Source organism: Pan paniscus, chromosome 19 (genome assembly GCF_029289425.2).
Source record: "Pan paniscus chromosome 19, NHGRI_mPanPan1-v2.0_pri, whole genome shotgun sequence".
Lineage (NCBI taxonomy): Eukaryota > Metazoa > Chordata > Mammalia > Primates > Hominidae > Pan > Pan paniscus.
In genome coordinates this window covers 27697132-27722035 of record NC_073268.2, presented here as the reverse complement: position 1 = coordinate 27722035, position 24904 = coordinate 27697132, and the positions used below count along the sequence as shown (strand labels likewise).

The 24904-nt window shown below is 45.8% G+C and overlaps 1 protein-coding gene across 1 annotated transcript in view; it reads left to right on the top strand.

Moving 5' to 3' along the window:
- The window catches only part of AATF (apoptosis antagonizing transcription factor), a 101990-nt gene extending 86481 nt beyond the window's left edge, over window positions 1–15509 (top strand). Inside the window, exon 12 of the mRNA XM_003817954.5 lies at window positions 15239–15509. Within this exon, the coding sequence (XP_003818002.1) occupies window positions 15239–15302 (64 nt within the window). The 3' untranslated portion in view covers window positions 15303–15509. The remainder of the gene's footprint in view (window positions 1–15238) is intronic.
- The last annotated feature ends 9395 nt before the right edge of the window (window positions 15510–24904 follow it).

Genomic DNA, 24904 nt, shown 5'->3' with positions numbered 1-24904 from the left:
TAGTTGCCTTTCTTTTCAAGTAGTGCTGCAGTGAACATATATATACAGAAATCTATGTTCTAGGTTTTGCTGTGTCTTTAGAATAGATTTCTGGGTCAAATATCTAAACTTTCTAATGACTCTTGATGAGTTTTACTAAGTTACATGACTCTTTTCTTTCCAGCTGAGGCTTATGTCATTTTATCTTTGCTAAGCTGGAGAGCTCTTTTTTCTTTTTCTTTTTTTTTTGAGACGGAGTCTTGCCCTGTCGCCCAGGCTGAAGTGCAATGGTGCAATCTCGGCTCACTGCAATGTCCGCCTCCCGGGTTCAAGTGATTCTCCTGCCTCAGCCTCCCAAGTAGATGGGACTACAGGCGTGTCCTATTACACCCGGCTAATTTTGTATTTTTAGTAGAGACGGGGTATTGCCATGTTGGCCAGGCTGGTCGCGAACTCCTGACCTCAGGTGATCCACCCACCTCAGCCTCCCAGAGTGCTGGGATTACAGGTGTGAGCCACCGCACCCGGCCGGGAGAGCCATCTTTTAAAAAATATTTCCTATTTAGATATAAAAGTTACTTACTGTTTTTAAGTTCATAACAAATGACACCTTATTGAGGACATATAATATGGTAGGCAGTGGGCTATAATCTAATGTTTATTTTCTCTTATAATAGTAAATTTGAAGAGTATTAATCATGTATTTCTATCATTTGTAGTTGTTTTTATCCTTTGCCCATTTTCTTTTTGAGTTTTGACTTTTCTTTATGAATTTTCTTCCTGTATGAATTCTCTATATTATGGCTATATTTATGGTTATATAACATTTCCTGGTTTTTGTAGATTTCCATATTTTGCTTACCTGTCAATATTAATGATTTTTATTGGTTACATAGAAGTTTTACTTTTTAACCTGATTAAATATATAAGAACCTTTTTGTGGGGGGTGTTTTTCATTGTTTTATGATTAGGCAGTCTCTCCTGTATCCCAGAACAATTATTCACCTATATTTTATTTAATTTCATCTGAATTTTTTTTCTTTTAATCTACTTGGGAGCATTATTTTAATATATTATTCAATGATCTTCACTTTTTATTTCTACTGCCTCTTTTTTTGAGTCCAGGTCTTTTTTTTTTTTTTTTTTCTTTTTTTAACAAAAGACAAGGTTTTACTCTGTTGCCCAGGCTGGAGTACAGTAGCCCAATTATAGCTCACTGCAGCCTCGAACTCCTGTGCTCTAGTGATTCTCCTGCTGCAGCCTCCCAAGTAGCTGGGACTACAGGCACACACTACCACACCCAGCTTTTTTTTTTTTTTTTTTCCTGTAGAGATGGGGTCTTGCTGTGTTGCCCCAGCTGGTCTTGAACTCCTGGACTCAAGCAGTCCTCCCACCTCGGCCTCCCAAAGTGCTAGGATTACAGACATGAGCCACCACTGCACTTGGCCTTTTAATTTTTCTTTTTTCTTTTTTTTTTTTTTTTTTTGAGACGGAGTCTTGCTCTGTCACCCAGGCTGGAGTGCAGTGGTACCATCTCGGCTCATTGCAAGCTCCACCTCCCGGGTTCACGCCATTCTTCTGCCTCAGCTTCCCGAGTAGCTGGGACTACAGGCACCCACCACCATGCCTGGCTAATTTTTTGTATTTTTAGTAGAGATGGGGTTTCACTGTGTTAGCCAGGATGGTCTCGATCTCCTGACCTCATGATCTGCCCACCTCGGCCTCCCAAAGTGCTGGTATTACAGGTGTGAGCCACCGCGCCTGGCAAATTTTTTTTTTTTTAATTCCCACATCGACTATTACACTAACAGCATATTAACCAATAGCCTGTATTCTCATCAGTTCTGTTGCATTGCCAGATTCACCTTCCTCCAATATCACATGCTACTCTTTGCCTCTAGCATAAAACCCAGACTCTCAAGCCTGCCAGTCAAGGCCATCGATGACTTGTTGCCTTGCTACTTTTCTCTCCTTATCGCCTATTTCACCCCATGTGCTGTCCAGAGCAGACACCTGCAATCCCTGGGACACACTCCCTATTCTGCATGTCTGTTCATTCTGCTCACAGCCTGCAGCATCTCCCACCCCCATCTCACTGTTGTTTCCTGTTGAAATATTCAGTCATGAGGTCACCAGCCTTTCTAGGGAGACTTCAGATTCTCCACCCCCACTGAGCAAGTGGCTTTTTCTTCTTTGAACCCATTCTGTTTGTTCCTCCCAAACAGTTAGACTGTTAACTGTATAACAGTTCACAGACACACTTATTGGGGGTTTTTTTCTTGCTAAGTATGTTAACTTAAAAGTCAAAGAAGTATGCCTGTGTGTACTGTAATCTTGTATTTGGTATTATCGAGATTTTATGTTCATATATTTGGAATAATATATTTTAATTTCAATTGTAGTATTTGCAAAACACTTCACTTAAGGTCTTTTTCCAGTTATTGTCGGCCTCCTCTGAGCTCGGCAGCTGACTCAGTATTCCTGAGCACCTTATGCCCTCGCTCGTATGCAGTGCCACCCTGGGAAGCCTTCTTTATGGGCCATGGTTTCTTTCTTTTACATAGTGAAAGCAGGCCTCTTGTTCACTGGATTCTTGAGAATAAAATGTTCTTTTTAATTTTGTAATTTCTGAGAAGGACTATTTTAAATGTAACCCCTAACAGATAATTATTTAAATAAACAAACTTTTTTTTCACATCTGTGTATTACGCCACTGTCCCTCAGCATGCAATACAGACATAGCCATTTCTGTGCAAACCCCAAAAAAAGTTGGGTAGAGGCTTCCTGTCTGAGATGCTTTTAAAGGCCCCCAGCTTGTATGTTTGTTTACAGTTTGCTGTTTACAAGATTATTTTTGCAACTGTCCTATAAGATGAAGATGAGTTTCTTGCCGCTTTTGCTGAAATCTCTCCAAATCATCTCACTTCTTTAATATACTTTCCTCTGCTTCCATGTCACTTTGTATAGATCCATATTATGTATAGCATCTACCACCAGGTTGTTTCCTAATTATTCATAGGTTAGGTCTCCATGCTAAACCATTGCACTGCTTGAGGGCCGGCTCCTTATTTTGTTCTTAGCTCATGGCAATGTTGGAAAAGACCCAGAATGAAAGGTTCTCCTCTGGGACTTCTGATTCCCAACCCTTTGCTTAGAGGGTTTTTGGGGTCATTTTTACTTAGGATTGAACCCTGGGAAAGGCTCTCTCAAGGACACTCTTACATGTCCATCACTTCCAAGACCCTAAACTTTGTATACACTATAGGTTTTCTCCTGCTATATACTATATACTATAGGTTTCTCCTGCTATATACTGTATACTATAGGTTTTCTGTGCTATTTAAACCAGGTTTGGTTCTGATGGCCTTCCTATAAATTATTACAGGTCAAGTGTCACCTATCGAATTCTTGGGTCCAGAGGAATTTCGTATTTCAGATTTTCTTGGATTTGGAAATATTTGTATTATCCCCGTTGAGCATGCCTAATCTGAAAATCTGAAATCTGAAGTGCTCCAGTGAGCATTTTCATACAGCATAGTTCGTGTCGGTGCTCAAAAAGTTTTAGATTTTGGAGCATTTCAGATTTCAGATACTTGAGTTAGAGATACTCACCATGCAGTTACTATGGAGTACGAAGACCCCCAGGAGGGCTCTGTAGTGATTTATAGCTTTCGATGAGTGTTCTGGACTCTGCTTTCAGGATTTTTCTTTAAGAAGAAAACAGTTCTGGAATGGATTCTGTAAGTGCATTAACAAAGCATAAAGGCCTGGCTGCTTTGTTATTTTTAGTGTTGGTATTAAGTGTCAAGCTAAGAAAGGATATTTAGATCGAAGACCTTACCTCGTTAGACTTGGAGTTCAAGTTGCTGGCAGCACCTGGTCATGGGAAGCTCTCACCAGCCACCCTCAGAAATGAGGTCTTGAATGAGCCATAACCACACCCTATGCTTTACCACTGTCTCCCTGGGGAGCAGAACACTTTATAAACATTAATTCTTTGACCCCCTGGGCACCTCCACTTACATGGTAAATAAGACTGAAGGCCTTTCTTCTACAATATAGATGAGGAAACATCAGCCCAGAAGGGAAATTACTTGATGAGAGACAGGCGAGCAGGCGTGGGCCCCAGGGTGTTTGGAGTCTCAGTAGCTGACCTGCAGCAGCACTGGTGGCTGCCGACACCCAGGAGACACAGTCCTGTTCCGTTCCCCTTTCTGCTTCTCAGAGGGTAGTGGGGGTTGGGCCTTTTGTCTCTTGTATGGAATGTGAAATGCTGCAAAGACGAGCAATTGTTCTTCAATGCTTTGTGCTCCCCTATAAGAAAGAAGAAATCAATACACATTTTCTCATACACACACTTGGCAGCACTCTGCCTTCTCTTCCACAGCTCGGTCCTACAGGGGGAAACACAACTGTACAGCCAGACAGACTCTTCAGGGTTCAGGGGAAGAAATGCAAACTGCTCACTTTGCACTTAGCAGTCAGGCTTTTTAGAGCCAATCGTATAACTGGCTGAGGTAATCAAACTGCTGACCTCAGGGACTAGCTGGTGAAACGAGTGGGAGAGATGCCCTGTTGCAGGCCCCCTGTTGCAGGCCTGCTCAGTGCTGCTGGGGAAAGCTCACCTGGCAGGTGTTTAGGACAGATGCTCCTTTTGCTGAATTTCTGATTTGCAGAGGCAGGAAGGAAGTTCTTTGAAGGATACCATTAAAAACCAAAAAATTATGGACAGATTGAGAGCAGCCTTTGTTTTTTAAATCAATTAATAGGCATACAGTCTGAACAAGAGCCCCATCTCAGACTGGATTTTATTTTTTCATCAGAAAATGTGGTATCGATATCTGTAATTTTGTCTTACAGCTGCCATTAAACAGTTGTGTGGGATGTGAATAAAAAAGAATTTGCTGCCATTGTTAGGAGAAATGGTAGCTTGGGTGTCAGAAGAGCCTTGCAAGGCAGGAGATGAGTTTAGGGGGAGGGCAGGGGAGCGGGGACTCGGGCTCTGGGGTCCTTCGCGCGGAGGAGACCATTAGACCATTAGAGTGTGTGTAGGATCACCAGGGGAGGGTGTCAAAAGAAGAGAGGAAGCCAAGAGCAGAACCTGGGAGAAGGAAGGCAGAGGAGAGCCAGGAGAACACATGCTCCTTGAACGCTCGGGGGGAGACTTCCGGGCAGGGCAGCTGGCCAGCAGCTGGAAGGGCTTGCTCCCCAGGCCCCAGCGGTTCCTCTGTGTCCCCTGACTCGCATTGCAGAGCTGGCACTTTGCATTTGCTCACTTACTAGTTACTTCTTGTGCGTTTTGATTGGTACCCGATTTCTAAGCAAAAGAAATCCTCCAACTTATTACCAGAAGTAATAGCAGAGTGCCTTGCCGAAACTCTGTGGGTTGACATTGAATACCCTCACTAATTCCTACGTGTTGAAGTTAAGCTAGAGCTGAGCGATGCATCCTGTGCTCCCCCAACACACATACACACACACACACACACACGCATGCACACACGCCCTGGGTTGTTGGGCAGCATCCTGATACGGATACAAATGTAACTGGAATGTCAGTCTCACCTTCTGTGCGGCTGGGGGAAGTGATTCACGTCTAAGCAGTGAAGCATCCCCTAGCTTTTAACAGGAGCTGTTAGAGGGGCTGCTGTTTGAACAAGGAGCTTCATCTTCCTGAAGCCAGCAGTCACAAAACCGTAAACACAACACCAGCCAACTCTATTGCGGGGACCATGGTGGCTTGACGTTAATATTAAACATCTCCAGCAAGGCAGAGAGCTCTGCATCCCAGGTCCGGAATAAAAATAAATAAAAATAAAGAGAAACCCTGCTAAAAGCAGTGTGATGATTTGTCGTCTTTCCTTTGTGAGGCCATTTGTCTTCTCTCACATCAAATCTGTTATAAAACAGTCAAACTGTGAAAGTGGAAATCATCCCGGGAATATGGAATATTAATGCGTGGAAGGAGCGGCGCCCCTTTTGTCTGAAGAGTGGCTCCTCCCCCACCCCTCTGCTTTTTTGCAAGTCCGCTAAGGTAAATTATTTTTCTTTAAAATCATGTGGAAGATTTGAAGCTAGTAGTAGGGATGGTGGAAGTTTTGAGTATTTTTCTTCCTTTGTTAAAGTGCAGGGGATTTGTGACTGGCTTGAGTAAGGAGGAAGCACAAGTGAGAAGAAAACCTGTCCACGTGCAGTCCCCTTCTCGCCCCCATCCCTCTCCCCTCTCCTCCCTGTTCCCCAGCCTCTCAGTTCCTTTGTTTGGGGCCTGAACCTGCTTCTTGGAACATTTATAAATCTTGAGTCTGTCTGATCTTTAGGGGACAGGCCAGAGGCCGTGTGTCACCATGTGTAATTTAGAGCTGTAGGGCTAAAAGCTTTTGCAGAGGTTTGAAGGACCTAGTTCTGACCTGACCAAAAGAACGAATTGGAACAGACCTTCTAGAGTCTCCTTCAAGCACTGGGGAGGATGGTGATGAGAGCAGACACACGGGGTAATTTATGGGCTCCGCTGACTGGTGGCTGGGTCCACTTGGAAACGAGTCGTGTACTGCCACCTTGTGGCAGATTCGGGCGGCTGCGGTTTTGTTGTTTTGGAACCTTGTGAAGAGTTTCAGCTAGTGTCGGATTGGACATGATTTGCCTTGTATCTAGATTTAGGTAATTAGTGATAGATAAGGGGTGTCTCTGAGTCATTCTTATTTTGCTAAGTTGATCCTGTTAAGAAATAAGTCTTAGCTGAAAGAAGACTGCTTTCTTTCCCCTTTACCTCCTTTCTTCTGCTTTGTGGTTTTTTTATGGGAGTTTGTTGTTCAGTTTTGGTTTGTTTTTTGGTATGGAATTATGATGAGATTTCAGGAGAGAAGCCTGTGATCCTCCTTGGGTTGTTGGGGGATGTTAAGAGGAGAGTGAGGGAGAGTAAGTACCGACTTTTTGGCCGTATTCAGAAATCCTAAGTTTTCTACTATAGTGATTTTTGTGTCATTCTGACTAAATACTAACTCCTTATCAGCACTGTCTTTTTACTTGGATTACTTTCCCAGCAATCCAGCCTTCTTGGGGAGCTAAGTTTTTTTGTTTTTTTTTTTTTTAGATGGAATCTCATTCTTTTGCCCAGGCTGGAGTGCAATGGCACAATCTCGGCTCACTGCAACCTCCGCCTCCCAGGTTCAAGTGATTTTCCCGGCTCAGCCTCCCAAGTACCTGGGATTACAGGCACACACCACCACGCCCAGCTATTTTTTGTATTTTTAGTAGAGACGAGGTTTCTCCATGTTGGCCATGCTGGTCTCAAACCCCTAACCTCAGGTGATCCGCCCACCTTGGCCTCCCAAAGTTCTGGGATTACAGGTGTGAGCCACTGCGCCCAGCCTTGAGGAGCTAAGTTCTAATGCATGTCGCCTGTGTCTGAGCCCATTCCCGTGACACACATAGGGCTGCCCCTACCGCACAGCCCCAAAGAGCACAGGGCGATTGCCTGCCATTTGGATCAGTATGTTTCTCCTTTTAGGTCATAGAGACACTTCTCAAATATCTTTCTCTCATTTGTAAAGTCACTGATACAGAGTAGGATGGATTTGGGTCGGGGAAAGCAAAGGAATGATGAAAGGAGGGTGCCGTTTAGTCCCTCGTGTTGGTTGGGAGCAACTGTAATGCGTGCACACAGGTCCTCAGCATGTTGCTCTGTCTCATTCCATTTCTCATGATCATAGATGACGATGCCATTTATGCAATGCGGACTTTGCTTAGTGCTGTAAAAACAGTATGTTTAAGGAAGATATTGTCACCATCTTACTGATGAGGAAGCTAAGATTCAGGGGGCTAAGTAATTTACCTAAGGTCCTAGACCCAGTAAGGACCTGAGCCAGTCAGAACCAGCTCTGACAGCACCTTCCAGCCCCTCTGCATTTGTGATACCATGCTCTATGCCATATAAAAGCATTCACCTTGTTCTATTTAACTATTCAAGATTTCTATTAAGCTGGCTTCTCTAAGTATATAAGAAAAGAAAGCTGCTGTCCAAGCCGGGTGCGGTGGCTCACGCCTGTAATCCCAGCACTTTGGGAGGCCGAGGCGGGCAGATCACGAGGTCAGGAGATCGAGACCATCCTGGCTAACACGGTGAAACCCTGTGTGTACTAAAAATACAAAAAAAAGTTAGCCAGGCGTGGTGGCGGGCACCTGTAGTCCCAGGTACTCGGGAAGCTGAGGCAGGAGAATGGCGTGAACCTGGGAGGCGGAGCTTGCAGCAAGCCGAGATGGCGCCACTGCACTCCAGCCTAGGTGACAGAGCGAGACTCTGTCTCAAAAAAAAAAAAAAAAGAGGGAAAGCTGCTGTCCTGTGGTCTGTAGACATTTTTAAGAGGAAAATGGAGGAGTGAGTAGCCTTTGCCCTTTGGCCTACTTTGGTTTCTGGCAATCAGAATGGAGGCACGTGCTTTATTGGAGAAGGATCCCTTTGTTTGGTGCCGTTAGCACATGCCAAGTGATAATTGGCAAGACATCTTTTTCCGCAGACATTTGGGAGGCCCTGGGCATACTGGTAGATAGAACAGAAGAGAGTGGAGGCCTTGGGAAGACAGAGAGAGAAGTATGTGTTCAGAGTGCAGGAGAGATGGAGTCCTGCTCCACCTGCTTTGGGCTCACGAGGGCTGCAGGTTCCGAAGACCTTGCTTTTGGAGCTTTGGCAAATGGAGGGCTCATAGGAGTGCAGTCAGGATGGCAAGCAGACTCGGTCACAGGAGGAATGGAGGCAACTGAGGCCGCTGAACCCGGAAAAGAACAGATTTAGTTAGAGGAAGACATCAAACAGTTGAAGTGCTGCCACAGGGAATAGTAGTCAGCCTTACTTCTCTCCTGGCTTTAGAGGGACAGGAGCCCATGGCTGTAAGTCCTAAAATGACAGAATTGGGTTCAGCAGGAGGAAAAATGTTTGTGTGTCTCCCCAAATGGAGTGGTTTGTCTGAGACACACTTACTGCATGTATTCACCTTCCCGATCTAGCTTCTGCTGTGCCTCCACAAAATCTAACAAAGTTCAAATAAGCATTCAAATATTTTTAATTAATTGATTATACCTGTAGTATGTTAGGTTTTGAGGCCAGGAATCATATACATCTAGCACATGTTTAAGCTTCCACCACACTAAGCAAATTGTTTTCAAAGACAAACATGAAAAAAGGCAGCATCAGTACATCACCAATAATTTTAAAAGCACACATCTGTCATTGGTGACCGCGCTGGTCTGTGCAGAGCAGGCGTGCGTGTGAATCTCTGCGCTGACTGACCATATCTGGGCAGACTCTACTTGTAGGGTTTCAGATCGGATCCAGACCCTGCTAGCCGTGAGTGCTGCTATGATTGGAACCCTTTGTCCGACTTGCCTGCCGTGTGCTTTCTTCTTTTCCCTTGATTCTGCAATGTATGTATGGGATTGAGTTAAGGCAGAAGCAAATGCTACAGCACTTTTGTGTGCAGTGTGGGAGAGGTAGAGGATTAGAAAGGAAGGAAGGGCCACGACATTCTGGGATGTGTCTTATGTATTTAGGGAGACCCCCCACTCCTAAGAAGCAACAAATGAACAATTTTTAATTAGTCAAAGGCAAATTATGTGTGTCATTTTATGTATTTATTTATTTTTAATAGACACAGGGTCTCACTGTGTTGCCCAGGCTGGTCTCAAACTCCTGGGCTGAAGTGATCTTCCCGCCTCAACCTCCCAAAGTGCTGGGATTACGTGAGCCACCATACCTGGCCTATGAGTCACTTTTCGTCTGGAAAGCAGCAGCATTGTCTCCGCCAGCTCCTTTGGAAGACTGGCACGTAATACTTGCTCGGAGACCATGATGCACTTTGGGAGGCTGCACAGGCTTTTTCGGGGAGCAGTGGAATGGCTGTGTTCTCTCTGCTGTCCACCTGTCTTTGTGGGTAGGTACAGCTCAGGGATGTCTTGGAGGCCTGGGGGTTCCAGGGCCTGTGTAGGAGGAGTGTGGTTTTCTGTAGAGTGGATGGTACAATTCCTTCAGAATCCTCAGTGCTGCAAGCTACTGACCTAGCAAATTGAAAGCCCCACACAGATTATTTGCAGGTTTAATATGCTCCTTTGTACTGTTTGCCCAAATGACGTCGTGAAAGACAGTGATCTGTGTTGTGGTGGGGTGAGTGCACATGTGGAACTGAAGGGAACATATTTGGGTCCACACATCGGTGAGGGGCTGCATTCTCATACACATACACCCCCATTTCACTCAGAGCTTTTAAAACCTTACCTGCCACTCAAGTGATTGCAGTTCACAGCTAGCTACAATGTGCATACTTTAAGTCTCTTCAGAAGAATCACATAATAAATAAGCCGAATCCTAAGACAGACAGACAGACACACACACACACATGCACATTCTGTGTTTATGGAAAATGGCTGCTAATCCATGATCATTTTTTTTCTAGAAACAGGTTTTATGATAATATAGTAAAAATATTAAATTAGAAAATGCCTCACTAAGGGTTATAAAACCTTACTGCACTAGAGATAGGTAATTATCCCCTCTACAGCTTAATGACAGTTTAAAAGAAATAAAAATGTTAGTGCTCATTACTTGCTTTTGTAGTTTGCAATAAAGGGTAAGTTAAATTTTAATTCAAGGAAGAGCCCCTGCTATCGACCTTCTACCTCAGGTCCAAGTCCTGTTAATTACTCCGCAGGCTGCTCCCCTGCATGATACCAGCATGAACGCATTGTCTACAGTGGACACTCCCACTGACCATGAGTGTGTGTGTGCTGGGGGGTGGGGGTATTACAGATCAGTGATTTGCATCTTGATTCTTAATGTGATGGGGAGCAGGAATTATGTATTTTTTTAAAAAGTTGATTATGCATAGCCTTAAGGGGACCTCAGGTATGAAACTATACACTTACCCTGGAGAATCCGATGGAACAAGGTTAACCTGGAGGATTGATAGTTTAGCTTCTCCACATGGCTAAATCCCAGTTAGGAAGATGCAGCCGGGGGGAAATGTTTATGCAGTGGAAGGCTGTCTGGCCCTCGGTCCCGTGGCACCTTTTTGTAGCCTCGTCTTTACTTGCAGTTTTTCTTGGGATGGGGTAAGGGCTGTGGACATGTTTTGTTTCTTTTCAGATGTCTTTGCCTTTCCCTAAGCACCTAGACACCTGCCTAGGTTTGAGGGAGGAAGAGCTCAGTGCACCCTGTGGCTCAGTCTTCACACTGGGGTATGCAGAGACTTTCCAAGGGGAAGGTAGACACAGATAGTCAAGGGGTCAGTCTCCAGACGTACGCTCTTTCCTAAAGCTGTCTGCCCCAGAGCAGGCCTGTGCTGGAGGGCTAGGTTCTCCTTTTACCCTTGTCCTTCTCCGGCCTTGAAAAGCCTCCCTCGAGCCCCTCCTTAAAGTGACATGGACCTCGGGCTGCCACAGGAAAACCTCCAGGGCCTCAAACCCAAGGACAGCTGGAAAGATGGGTACAGAGATTGAGAAAGCAAACGCCTAAGGACTAGAGGACAAGCCCTGTGCAGGCTGGGTGGTTTCCGGGTCTTCACTTCCAGCAGAATCGCCAGAGAACACGAGTTGAATTGAGTTGGCAGTTGGTTGACCGTTAGGACTAATGTTTGGGGACGAGTCACTGTGCGATTTTTTGTGTGTGCTGTATAATTCAGAAAGAGCGAAAAGAATCAAGTGGCATTGCTATGCCAGAACTCTGTCATTCCTATCTGCTTGTTTATATGACAACATTTCTCAGTGCTTATGTCTACAAAAAACAAAAAATAGGAGTAGAATTGATGCTGAACCCTCCTTCATTCTGGCAATAAATAATATTCCTCCATGGATCCATGAACAAATGGAGGGAAAAGCCTCATCCATATTATTAAGGGATGCATTTCCAATAACATTTTACACATGTATGAATACTAAATTTTCACTAAAATTAGGATATATTATATCATATTATTATATATTGATTATATCCTAATAATAATCCAGAGGAACATTTTTAAACTACTTAGAGCCTTATAATGTCAAACAATTAAAATATTTTCATTTCAATTTTTTGAATTTTAAAAATTTCAAAAGTGCTTTTATTTACAGACTAATGCGGCCAAGAAGTATGATAAGGGTGATTGATAAAAGACATTCAAGCATGAAACCATTATATTAGGACAAAACTCTGTAGGGAAAAGTCAGGTGGAAATAAAATTTAAAAAGAAAAAGGTGCTATAAAATGTCCAAGTTAAAAAGTTTATGTGTGGCCCACGCCTGTAATCCCAGCACTTTGGGAGGCCAAGACGGGCGGATCATGAGGTCAAGAGATGGAGACCATCCTGGCCAACATGGTAAAACCCCGTCTCTACTAAAAATAAAAAATTAGCCGGGCGTGGTGGCGCGCACCTGCAGTCCCAATTACTTGGGAGGCTGAGGCAGGAGAATCGATTGAACCCGGGAGGTGGAGGTTGCAGTGAGCCGAGATTGCGCCACTGCACTCCAGCCTGGCGACAGAGCGAGACTCCATCTCAAAAAAAAATAGTTTATGTGTTACTTGAATGAACGATGAGTATCAAATCATTATGGCACGTAGGTTCCATTGCAGGCATTACAAAAGTTAATTTTCACAACATCCTGGTCATTATATATTTTGTAACTATTTAAACTTACTGTGAAAAAACGTTATAAAAATGCGCAACCCTCCCTTCTCCAACCTAGTAAAGAGGCAGGAAGGGCTGTGCCTCCCTGTACCACCCAGCTGCTCAGGGCAGGAGCCAAAGCCAGGACCTGGAAAGAGGAAGGGCTGAGGCCAAGCTGAACCGCTGGAATCTACAGTGGGGGTGGCTGGTGGGGGGCGTGTGGGGTGGGGATCTTCATCCCCATGCTGCTCCTGGGCCCCAGGGAGGGTCTGCTTTGTCTGTCTCAGAGAAGGGAGTGGAAGAGTCAGCCAGGAGGTTGTTGCTGTGTGCTTCATGAGAAACGGTGAGATCTGACCTAGTGGAAGCCTGGAGGAGCTGTGAAGTTTGAGATGCTTTGAAGGTAAAAACGGTCACCAGCTGGTGATAGTGGGTGAGGAAGATGTAAAAGTTGAAATTGCTTGGGGACTTTTAGATTGAAATAATCCCCTATTGATATTCTCTCTCTCTGAAAATATTTTAAGAACCCAGACCACTCAGCTTCCCAGGTTGCTTTGCCATGAACAACTGCATATGTTTGTCAGCTTTGCCCACCTGAGTGTGAAATGATGTTCTATGAAAACATGGGTTTCAGCATTTCACTCTCTGCTCCTGACACGTGAACCCTGCTGCGGACAGTAACTGCTGCCTTCGGCCCAGGCATTGCACTGATATTGCGCGCAGAGTGGAAGCATTTGCTCAGTGGTAATGATGGGGTCTGGTGCAGGCAAGCACGGCGAGGCTGGAAAGGGTATGATTGTGAAGGGCTAAATAGCCTCGCGCCTCTGCATTTCCTTCTCATCAGACGTTGTCGTCTTAAAGTCACACTGTCCTTTTGTTATGGCAACTCTCCCTTTCACGCCATTTAATTTTTTGTGTGGAAACAGCTAGAGAGACTTGGCTTTACTGGCAAATAGGCAGGCCATGGTGTGATGAAGTGGAGCCTGCCCTGGGCACCGAAGTATCCGTGTGACGGAGCTGCTGATTTGGGAGCCGTGGGTTTGCATTTGGTCTGGGGCTGCCTTCCACCTTGGCAGGCCTCGTCTGGGCTGATTGAGGCTAGTCACATGGATGTGTGTAACAGAAGAGCAGAAGAGATGGGTGGAGCCAAGGGGGAAGCTGTGTCCTTTGTCTGTGGCCTAGGGGTGCTGGGTAGTTCAGGGTGAAGGCACCAGCACATTCTTGGGATAAAATTCCTGTAATAAAATTGGAGGCCTGTTGTTTTCTGGCCTGCACTTTCACTGCCTGTCCCTCCCGTGGTCCCCAACATGATAAGGCTAGCTTACATTTGTGGCTTCTGTAGTTCTTCCTTAAGATGTTTTTCTTTTGACTTTTTTAAAGCTTTGATACTCTATTCCTTTTGTTGGATTTCCTAATTGTAGTACCTTTATTCCTATCCATAACTATAGTAGGGTGACTTCAAAAAAAGACCAGTAGTTTTTTGTGTTGAAGCCTTGCTGTTTGAAAGGTGGGGTTTTTTGGTTTTGCTTTTAAAGTCTGATGTGCCGATGCTGACCCTCAGATGATGAGAGCACTTTTAAAACAAGACGGCAGGCTGGAATTTGAGTTCCATCTTGACAATATCCGAGCAGGTGTAGATTTCTTCTGGGGCTCCTGGCCCATGACCTCAGCCCTGTGTGCGCCTGCCCTGTCTCTGTGAGGGCTACTGGCTGGGGCTTCTGCAGAGCATGGACATGGATGGCTGCCTCTGCGGCCACGTGCTACACGCCCACCTCCCTGATGACAGGGACGTCCTCACACGGGTCTTGCCTGCTTGGAACCTCATGGGTCCCTCATGTCTCTGCAGGGAGGATCTGCTCTGTATCCACAGGGGAAAGTGTTCTGGAGCTTCTGTCTCAATGATAGGAAAGATCCCTGCCCCACCCAAACCCCTTTTAGGTTTTCCAGGCCTTGACACATGGCTTTGGCTGATGTTTGTGTGTATGTTGCATTTAAAAGAGTTTGAAAGTGGTCATTTACTTTTCTTTATAGGGGCCCAAGACCCTGGCATGTTATAGTTTTAATGTCAAAACCCAACTTTAGAAATAAATTGCCAATCATATTATTTATTAGACTGAGAATAGAGACAGGGCAGCTGGGGAGTGTGGAAGAAGCTTGGTTCTCTGCCTGAACAACTGCACAGATGATAGTGATTGGAATCGTGTTGCTGGCTCATTTTCATTGTTTTTCAAGTACTGCCAAGTCCAAGAAAATGTATGAAAACTAAATTATATCCCCCTACATCCCATGTCTGATTGAATCCTCCTCATCGGATGGCGGTCTCCTACATCCTATTAAAATATTCAATCTTGTTTTCTTACTTGAAGAGCCTGTCTGCAAAGGGCAAACTTACAGAACACTCATTCCCTGGAGATGGGTGTCCAGCCGCACTGGACCATTTACATATTTTACTGTTTGATTGGGTTTCTTCCTTCTGTTGTATTTGTGAGTAAGAGCTGTGGGATGCATTTTTAATTACATGGCTGTGTTTTCAACAGAAGAAACAGAATGGGGTATTTTCCAGCTTCTGCGTTCCTTTTTAACCTTGAATAGTGAACCAGTGTGTTAACCAGTTTGCTATGTTTGTCTTTTAGGACAGAACTGTACCGCTCTCTTTTTGGCCAGCTCCACCCTCCCGACGAAGGCCACGGGGATTGACATCGCCCACCTCCGACACCCAGTGGGCGCCTTGGCTGGTGTGGCTGCTGGTCCAGATGGAGGAAACCAGTGACTTTATGGGGCTGAGCTAGTAGGGAAGCCCCTGGGAAGGTGCTGCGTTCCAAACCTGTGCCTAATACATGCAAGGGTGCTGTCCCGCCCAACCCCGCCTTTAAACGCCACAAATAAAGAGCATTGTTACCGCCACCACCGCTTGTGATTTCTTAAGAGGCTGAGAGTCAGTCTGGTTTGGTTCTAGTGGATGACACATTTACTGAGCTTTTTTTTTTCTAGTCCAGTGGCCTCCTCATACAGTGTCAGACTTGATGTTTCCTTGACCCACTCACCCTGGCGGACATGCAGATTGTTTGCATAGCGTGGCTGTTGTGGGTGAAATGAACGTGGGAGTGCAGGTGTCCCTTCAACACAGTAATGTCCATTGATCTGTATATATACCCAGAAATGGGATTGCTTGATCGTAGGGTAGTTGAATTTTTAGTTTTTTTAGTAACTCCTTACAGTTTTCCATAATGGCTGTACCAGTCCACGTTCACCCCGGCAGCGTGCCAGAGTTCCCTTTTCCACGTCTTTACGAACACTTGTTAACTTTCATCTTTTTTAAAAAAAGTTTTTATTGCCATATAATAGTTGTATACATTTTAGGGGTTCATCTTTTTGATAGTAGCCATTATAACAGGTCTGAGGTGATGTCTCGTTGTGGTTTTTCTTTTTTTTTTTTTATTTTATCTTTTTTTTTTTTTTTTTGAGACTGAGTCTTGCTCTGTCTCCGGAGCTGCAGTGTAGCGGCACAATCTCGGCTCACTGCTCCACCTCCCAGGTTCAAGCAATTCTCCTGCCTCAGCCTCCTGAGTAGCTGGGATTACAGGTGCTCGCCACCATGCTCAGCTAATTTTTGTATTTTTAGTAGAGACAGGGTTTCACCATATTGGCCAGGCTGGTCTTGAACTGCTGACCTCGTGATCTGCCCACCTCGGCCTCCCAAAATGCTGGGAATACAGGCATGAGCCACCGCGCCCAGCCTCGTTGTGGTTTTTCTATGCATTTCCCTAATGATTAGCGAGGCTGATAATTTTTTAATAAGCCTGTTGCCCATTTGTATGTCTTCTTTTGAGAAATATCTGTTCAGATTCTTTGCCCATTTTTGAAATGGGTTATTTGTTTTCTTGCTTTTGGGTTTCTTATATGGATAAGGGGTATTCGGCCTTAGAAAGAAGGAAATTCTGACACTCGCGACGATGTGGTTGAACTGGAAGACATTATGCCGAGTGAAATGACTCAAGCACAGAAGGACAGAGACCCCCTAATCTCAATTATACGTGGAATCTACAAAAGGCCAACTCATGGAACTAAAGAGTAGAATGGTGGTTACCGGAAGCTGAGGGGGGTGGGGGAGCAGGGAATGCGACATGTTGGTCAAAGGCTACAGTTTTACGTCAGAGGAAGTATTTATTTATTTATTTATTTATTTATTTATTTATTTATTTATTTTGAGATGGAGTGCAGTGGCACAATCTTGGCTCACTGCAACCTCCGCCTCCCAGATTCAAGCAATTCTTCTGACTCAGCCTCCCAAGTAGCTGGGATTACAGGCGCCTGCCAACACACCCAGCTGATTTTTTTTTTTTTTTTTTTTTTTTTTTTTTTTTTTAGTAGAGATGGGGTTTCACCATATTGCCCAGGCTAGCTTCGAACTCCTGACCTCAAGTGATCCGCCCACCTCGGTCTCCCAAAGTGCTGGGATTACAGGCTTGACCCACCGTTCCCAGCCAGAGGAGGAAGTTTTGAGATCTGTTATACAGCAGGGTGACTATAGTCAATAATGTATTTTTCAGAGTAACTCAGTAAATTTCAAATGTTTCACCATAAAAAATGGTAAGTGAGGTGATGGATACATGGACAGTCTTGATTTAATCGTTCTACGTTGTATATACACTATCAAGACATCACATTATACCTTATAGGTGGATACAATTATGTTTGTCAATTTAAACTATTAATTTTAAAAACACTTAAGACCAGGCGCTTCTGCTCATGCCTATTCCCAGCACTATGGGAGGCCGAGGTGGGTGGATCACTTGAGGTTGAGACCAGCCTGGCCAACATGATGAAACCCAGTCTCCACTAAAAATACAAAAATCAGCTGGGTGTAGTGGCATGTGCCTGTAATCCCAGCTACTTGGGAGGCTAAGGCAGGAGAATCGCTTCAACCCGGGAGGTGGAGGTTGCCGTGAGCCAAGATCACGCCACTGCACTCCAGCCTGGGTGACAGAGTGAGACTCCTTCTGGAAAAAAAAAAAAAAAACACTTGAATGATTCTGGGATAGGATGCTTCTTTAATTTTTTTTAAAAAAAGGTTTCAGCTACTCTGGGCACACTCTGCCTGTGGGGGTACCCCTGCTCTGCAAGGAGCAGTTTAAAAAAAAAAATTTAAAAGGGTTTTTTTGTGTGTGTATGTGAGACAGGGTCTTGCTCTGTCTCCCGGGCTCGAGTGCAGTGGTGTGATCTGTGATCATAGCTCGCTGCAGCCTCTACCTCCCAGGCTTAAGCAATCCCCTCCCACCTCAGCCTCTCAGGTAGCTGGGACTACAGGTGTGGGCCACCACACCTGGCCAGGATGCTGCTGAGTGGATAATGTTTAGTGGTTTATCACAGCTCTGAGGAGCAGGGACTCCCCCAAAAACCTAGGGGACTTTGTAATTTGGAGGCATTTGCCTGTCGTCACAAATATACGGTGGTTTGACTTTTTTTGTCTCCTCTTTTCACCTATAAAGATTCTTCCAGAGTCCTTTTCCATGCTCACCATTCCTGAATCACTATTGATATTAGCTCTGGTGTAAATCTGGCAGGAGACGATTCACTTGTTTTTCATCCAAAGGTCAAAAGCTGGAAATTAAATCCCCATAAGGGGAATTTATTGGCTTGCTGTGGTCAATATGCAGTGAAGATTATCTTGCATAAGTAATGTGCGCATATGGGTGGTCAGCATGCTGGCCTGAGCATCTCATAGGCCCTTTGCCCAGCTCTTTATTTAGAGCTATGGGATTAGAGAAGGCATTTTGGATCCAGGCAACTGAGTTGAGTTGTAGTTACTATAACTACTTGTTTGTTTGTTTTTTGAGACAGAGTTTTGCTCTGTCACCCAAGCTGGAGTGCAGTGGTACAATCCTGGCTCACTGTAACTTCCACCTCCCGGGTTCAAGCAAGTCTCTCATGCCTCAGTCTTCCAAGTAGCTGGGATTATAGGCTCGTGCCACCATGCCTGGCTAATTTTTGTATTTTTAGTAGAGATGGGGTTTTACCATGTTGGCCAGGCTAGTCTCGAACTCCTGACCTCAAGTGATCTGCCGGCCTCAGCCTCCCAAAGTGCTGGGATTACAGGCATGAGCCACTGCGCCTGGCCCTAACTACTTGCTTTCAAAGTTGAGTTTTGATATTGCTTTGAAATGTCAAAACCAAGGGACAGATTTTTGTCCCCAGGAATCCTCTATATCATTGCCTTGGTGTCAGGGACAGCCGCACAGTGCCTTCGGCTGGACTGCAGAAGAAGCGAGGCCTGACGTCATCTGCATCACAGTTGAGTTTTAACATAAATGAATCTGCTGAGCTCAGGATGGGGCAGATAGGAGGGAGGAGGGTTTTTCCATCTCATATTAATTGGACCTTGGTATGCAGTGACTTTTCTTGTCTCTACAATCACCTCTTTGGCTTGACTGTCAGGGAAATGTTTACTTTTCAATGTGTCTCCAGTTACCAAAAAACTCAACCGAAATAGGAGAGTTCCCGCACATTCACTGCTTTCAAAATGATCCCCTTTTAAAATACAGAACATCCAACGTTGTCCATCTAGCCGTGAGGGTTCTGGATGATGCTTGGTAGGACGGCAAGGAAATGACCTCTTAGTACTGAGGTTTCTATGAGCCTGACGCCAACCCGAGTTTCCTAAACAGAACCTTTGTCATCGTTACTCTGATGAAGAAAAAGATTTAAACATGTCCTTCAAAATATTTGGAGTCCAGCAAGTTTAATTAAAATGAGTTAAAAATGAGAGCTGAGAAAGAAGGAACTGAGAGAATTTTCACTGAAGGGAGGCTTTGCATTTAAAATTCAGAAGACCACCCTCCTTCCAGCCAAGAATAAATTGGAAACTATTTTAATTGACACGGATACTGCAATTCAACTGTTACTAGAAAGATTAGTTGATTGATTTGCATTTTAATAAAACTAATACTTTACATTTTGGTAGCTAATGCTGATTTTCAAATGAGTTGAGAACAGTTATCAAGAGTTTCAATCCAGAGCCCTTTTTCAGTGTTGACTGAAGCATTCCTCTCTTTTGTGTGGAGTTTGCGTTTATTTTATTTTTGCCCAGCTGACTGCTTCACACGAGACACTCATAAACCATAGACCTTAAAGATCTCACCAGTACGGCAAGGCAGTGAGCTGGTCACGCTGAAACGTGGCTGCAGCCACAGCTCCACCCTGCCCAGGTGTGCACCAGAGATCTGGGAAAGAGGGCAGAGGGCCTCCCTTCAGGGTAGAGGAAATGCTAAGGCTGGCTTTTTGTCGTCTTATTTTATTTTTGAGACAGGTTCTTGCTCTGTCACCCGGGCTGGAGTGCAGTGGTGCAATCTCGCCTCACTGCAGCTTTGACCTCCTGGGCTCAGGTAATCCTTCCACCTCAGCCTCCTGAGTAGCTGGGGCCACAGGCACGCACCACCATGCTGGCTAGTTTTTGTGTTTTTTGTATGGACGGGGTTTTGCCATGTTGCCCAGGCTGGTCTCGAACTCCTGAACTCAAGTGATCTGCCCACCTCGGCCTCCCAAAGTGCTGGGATTACAGGCGTGCGCCACCACACCCGGCCCCACTTGTCATCTTTAGTAATTTGGGGTCCTCTTCTGTGTCTAGAAACAATCATACAGAATAGCCCCGGTGATTCTCAGCAGGGGAGGAGCCAGGGAGCAGTTTGCAGGGGAAGAGTTGGTTTTTACTTGTAGACTGTTTGATATTTTTTACTTATCCTTAAAAACAAAATCCTCATGCAGCCATGTCTGCCACCCCCCTGCACACACGTGTGCCAGCTGAGAAGCATGGTGCACAGTGTTCTGCATTTTAATAGCTCAGTCAGATGACTTCCATGTTTTCACAGATGTCACACTTTCATTACTAACTAGTCATTCCATTTGGGGCCCGTATCAATATTTCACCAAATCCCCTGTTTGGGGACATTTACATTGTTTCTAGGTTTTTGCTCTTAATATACAGGATAATAGTAGAGGAGAATATTTGTGCATCAAGCTTGTTTATTGTGGTTTTTGAGACTTTTGTTTTCCTTGGTGTATATCTTTAGGAGTAAAAGGAATCAAGTGAAAGAGTCTGTGTGTTTTTAGGGCTCTTGGAACATCGTGGCGGCGTCAGGGCCCTCGTCCACCCCCACTTGCCTAGGCCAGGCCGTGTGTAACACAGGGCATGGAGGAGCCAGGAGGACACTGGCCCTGGAATTTGATCCTGGGATTTATTTCTTGCTCCCCAGGGACCCCTTCAAATCAGCATGCTCCTCTGGGAGGATTAAAGAGCTGCTTCCTATAATGTGCTTTGAAACGATGCTCCAATGAAAGATGGTGGATAAACAGAAAGTGACACCATCATCTCCCTCCCAGGCGCCCGTATTTTTTCCTGGCTGCTGGATCGCATATAATCTGCTCTCCACGTGCCCCTCTTGTTTTCATGCTCTTGCTACTTTCGGAGCCTTCACCCTGGGGTCTCCCAGGCAGGTTTTCCTTGTCCTCTAGACTTTTGGTGTGCAGCCATTTCTCTCCAGGAACGCTGGCTAGGGCTCCCTATTGAACATCATTTGGAACCCCTGGGCGTGTGAGAAGACACGGGAAAGCCAGCCCCCCCGCTCACTCCAGCAGCTGACTGCATTGCCAGCTTAGGGATGCAGTTTCCTTTTTAGAAGTTGATTTCCTGCTCTCCACATGCATTGCTAAAACCCCTCCGACGTGACTGCCTCTCTCAGTCTTACCATTTAATCCAAAGAGAGCAGAGTTTGAGGCTTAGAATGAATCCAAATATGATGTTGGTCATAAAGGTTTGTACCATTCCCCAGGAATGAAGCAGTCACTCTGTACATGGAATGTGTTAATGCCAAGATCCACGTCTCCCCGGATCCAGACGCACAAATGAGGTAGGTGTGTGCCTCAGCACAACTGTGCAGGTGGGTGGAGGTGAAGGGTGTCAGGGAAGGGCCCAAGGCTGGGTGCAAAAGCATGGGTGTTTTATGCCTGGGCCACTGCCTGCCCCTCTGGTGACATCAGAACAGTGCCACTTTCTATCCTTGCTGTTCTGTTGCCCATGTTTAATAAACACAGACACAACAGTGAGCCTGGCCTAAAATGAATGAACTTTGTTTTCTGCACCTCAGTTTGTGTTTTTACTTTTTTGTTGTTGTTATTGTTTTGAGTCAGAGTCTCACTCTGTTGCCCAGGCTGCAGTGGCGTGATCTTGGCTCACTGCAACCTCCAATTCCCAGGTTCAAGTGATTCTCGTGCCTCAGCCTCCCGAGTAGATGGAATTACAGGCATGCGCCACCACGCCTGACTAATTTTGTATTTTTAGTAGAGATGGGGTTTTACCACGTTGGCCAGGCTGTTCTTGAACTCCTGACCTCAGGTGATCCGCCTGCCTCGGCCTCCTGTGTTTTTAATTTTTATGTATGTGGCTGGGCGCAGCAGCTCATGCCTGTAATCTCAACACTTTCGGGAGGCTAAGGTGGGAGGATCACTTGAGTCCAGGAGTTCGACCTCGAGATCAGCCTGGGCAACAAAGTGAGACCCCCCTCTCTACAAAAAATAGAAAAAATTAGCCAGGTTTGAGCTAATTGATGGTGTGCACCTGTAGTCCCAGCTACTCAGGAGGCTGAGGTGGGAGGATCACTTGAGCCCAGGAGGTCAGGGCTACAGTGAGCCATGATTGTGCCACTGCACTCCAGCCTGGGCAACAGAGTGAGACCCTATCTCAAAAAATAATAATAAATGTATGTATGTGCATGTGTATCGGGGCATTGTGCTAGAAATTAAATAAAGCTTGCCTTCGTGAAGAGAACCATTCTCTTTTTAAGTTTACTTCTTTTACTTTCTTTTCTTTCTCTTTCTTCGTAACATTTAAAAAATAATTGCCAGCAATTTGGTGAGTTCATTAACTAATTCTCTCTTAAGTCCAGGCTGCACATCGCCCTGCTGATTCGTGTGGATTCAATTTGTCCAGCAGTTCTATCGATGAAGTCCTCATTATCCGCTCCTTGTGTGTGGATGGGAGGAAGGTTGTAAATGCAGCCTGAGTGCGCCTTATCTAACTTTTGTTTTTCTCGTAGATCTATAGATTTCCTTTACGGTGCCTTTCTTGCCCATCGTGTGGGGTCTGCCAATAGGATCGTTGCCTCAACTGCATTTATATTCCTGAGAAGTTTACTCCATTTATTTCCCCTGGTTCCGGGTTCTTGGAGTTCCTTTGTTGAGGTCAAGGACACCATGTTCTCAGGAAAGAAAATTTTAAAGAACGTGGAAAAAAAAAAAAAGCAACAGCTGCACATCACTGATCGGGTAGAAAAAGAATATAAGGATCTCAATAGGCATCCCGACGGTAACACATGAAGACTCCTGCTCACCCCTCCCCAACATCTGCCTCTCTACGACTGGGTTGGAAATGAGCTCCATGTGTGCTGGGCAGGCAGGTTCCTGGCACCGGCAGCTGGCTGCTTCTCTTTTCTGCGATCTGCCCCTCCCGTGCTACCAGGTTCTAAGAGGGACTTAAGAACACATTGCTAGTGCTGGCTTTGGCTTGTGTGATGTTTGAGTAGAGGACACGTGTGATTGAAGGCTGGAGTCATGGAGAGAATCGTGGACTAGAAATCAAATCTGCTGGGGTCTGACCTTGAGGAAGTCACTTCCCTCGGGGTCCTTATTAGTGATCTGAGGGTCAGTTCATGGCTGCTAAGGACTTTCCCATTCTGAAGCTGCTGTTTCTAAGTAAAAGCAGCATCGCAGACGTGGGTTAGTGCGGTGTGAGAATGCTGTTCAAGTCCATTCCTTCAGGTATTTCTTGACCTCCTACTGTGTGACAGGCACTGGGGGAAGCTTAGCAAGGGGCTCTTTTGGCAGGTGACCCAGTCTCTAGGTGGTTTCTGTTGACCTCCTCTTTTCTTCCATAGGGTTCTCTAGACTTGGGTCTCATCAAAAACTGCTGCCCCCACTGCAGTTGCTCTTAATCTTGGCTGGAACTCCTGGAAGCTCAGGCTCTGGATGCATTTTCAGGCTTAGCATCACTTACTGTCCCAAGGTTCTGGCTCTCCAAGGTGAAAGCGCAGCCTCAAGGGAGGGTGGTAGCCCGGGTGCTCAAGGCCCCTTACATCCTGGGCCTTCAAAGTCTGGCTCTGAGAGACCGCCTGCAGGAACGCAGGTGCATTAGTATGCAGGTGTGCTGATACAGAGCACAAAGCAATTAGCCTGCTGCTCTGCAATTTCTGCCTTTCCCCAGCAAGTGTGGCTCAAGTTTTGGTTCCTTTGCCTGCATGGCCAGCACCGTCCTTTCTCCTGTGGGGAGGCCTGGGGGCTTCAGGGGATGCCTGTTCTAACTCTAGGAGTGGTCCGGAGCATCTAGACCAGAGCTGTCCGATAGAACTTTCTAGGATGATGGGAATGTAATCCGGCTGTTCTGTGCTATCCCGCATGGTAGCCACCAGCCACGTGTGCACTTGCAGGATGGCTAGCAGCTAATGTATTAGTTCAGATCTGTATGACTATTTTCCAACCTTTTGCAAGGCACTGCGAGTGCTAAAGTTAAAGATGAAGCAAATGGTCAGCAGCTGGGGTGGCAGGAGCTCCAGCTGTACCCGGGCTGAGGGGCTCAGTGTCTTCACACACCTGTGCCCACCCCAGCAGGCTGGGTGGAAGGCCCTGTTCTAGACCTGAGCTGGGGCTGGTGGTGTGACCTGTCTCCACTGATTTCTTGGCCCTGAGACCTGGGGTAGGTGGAGGGCGTGGGGAAGTGGGCGGTTTTCTGCCTTGGTGTCCAGGGTGGTCCGGGGAGCCCGGGAGGCTGACTCAGTCTCATCTCCTCCTGAGGGACTGAGCTCGGAGCTGAATCCCTGATGCCATAAAATTATTTTCCAGTTTGACTCTTGGGTCCTTTAAAGTTGTAGCACACTACACTTGGTTTTAAGAGCTAAATATAAGGCAAATACAGAGCACTTTAAATGTAATAACTCTGAGTTCATATTGTTTGAGGAGATAAGCAAAAAGGAGCAGGTGCTTTGAATTCACTTATCAGCGTTTTCGCAGGCTCCTGTCCCTCCGCACCCCCCACCGAGGTGCCGTGATGTTCCACGAGGATCTTGGAATTGGAGGCTTCCCCGGGCTGTGGGGCCACCGTTTCATCTCCTCACCTTGCTGGTAAGGCCAGGGCTTTGTTCCCGGGAGTGCTCGGGCCGCAGGTGTGTGCGTGTCCGGGAGGCTCCTGCCGGGCAGGGCAGGGAGAGGGGCCTGGCCTGGGAAGTAAGCCCCCGTGACAGGCTCCTCAAGCCTCT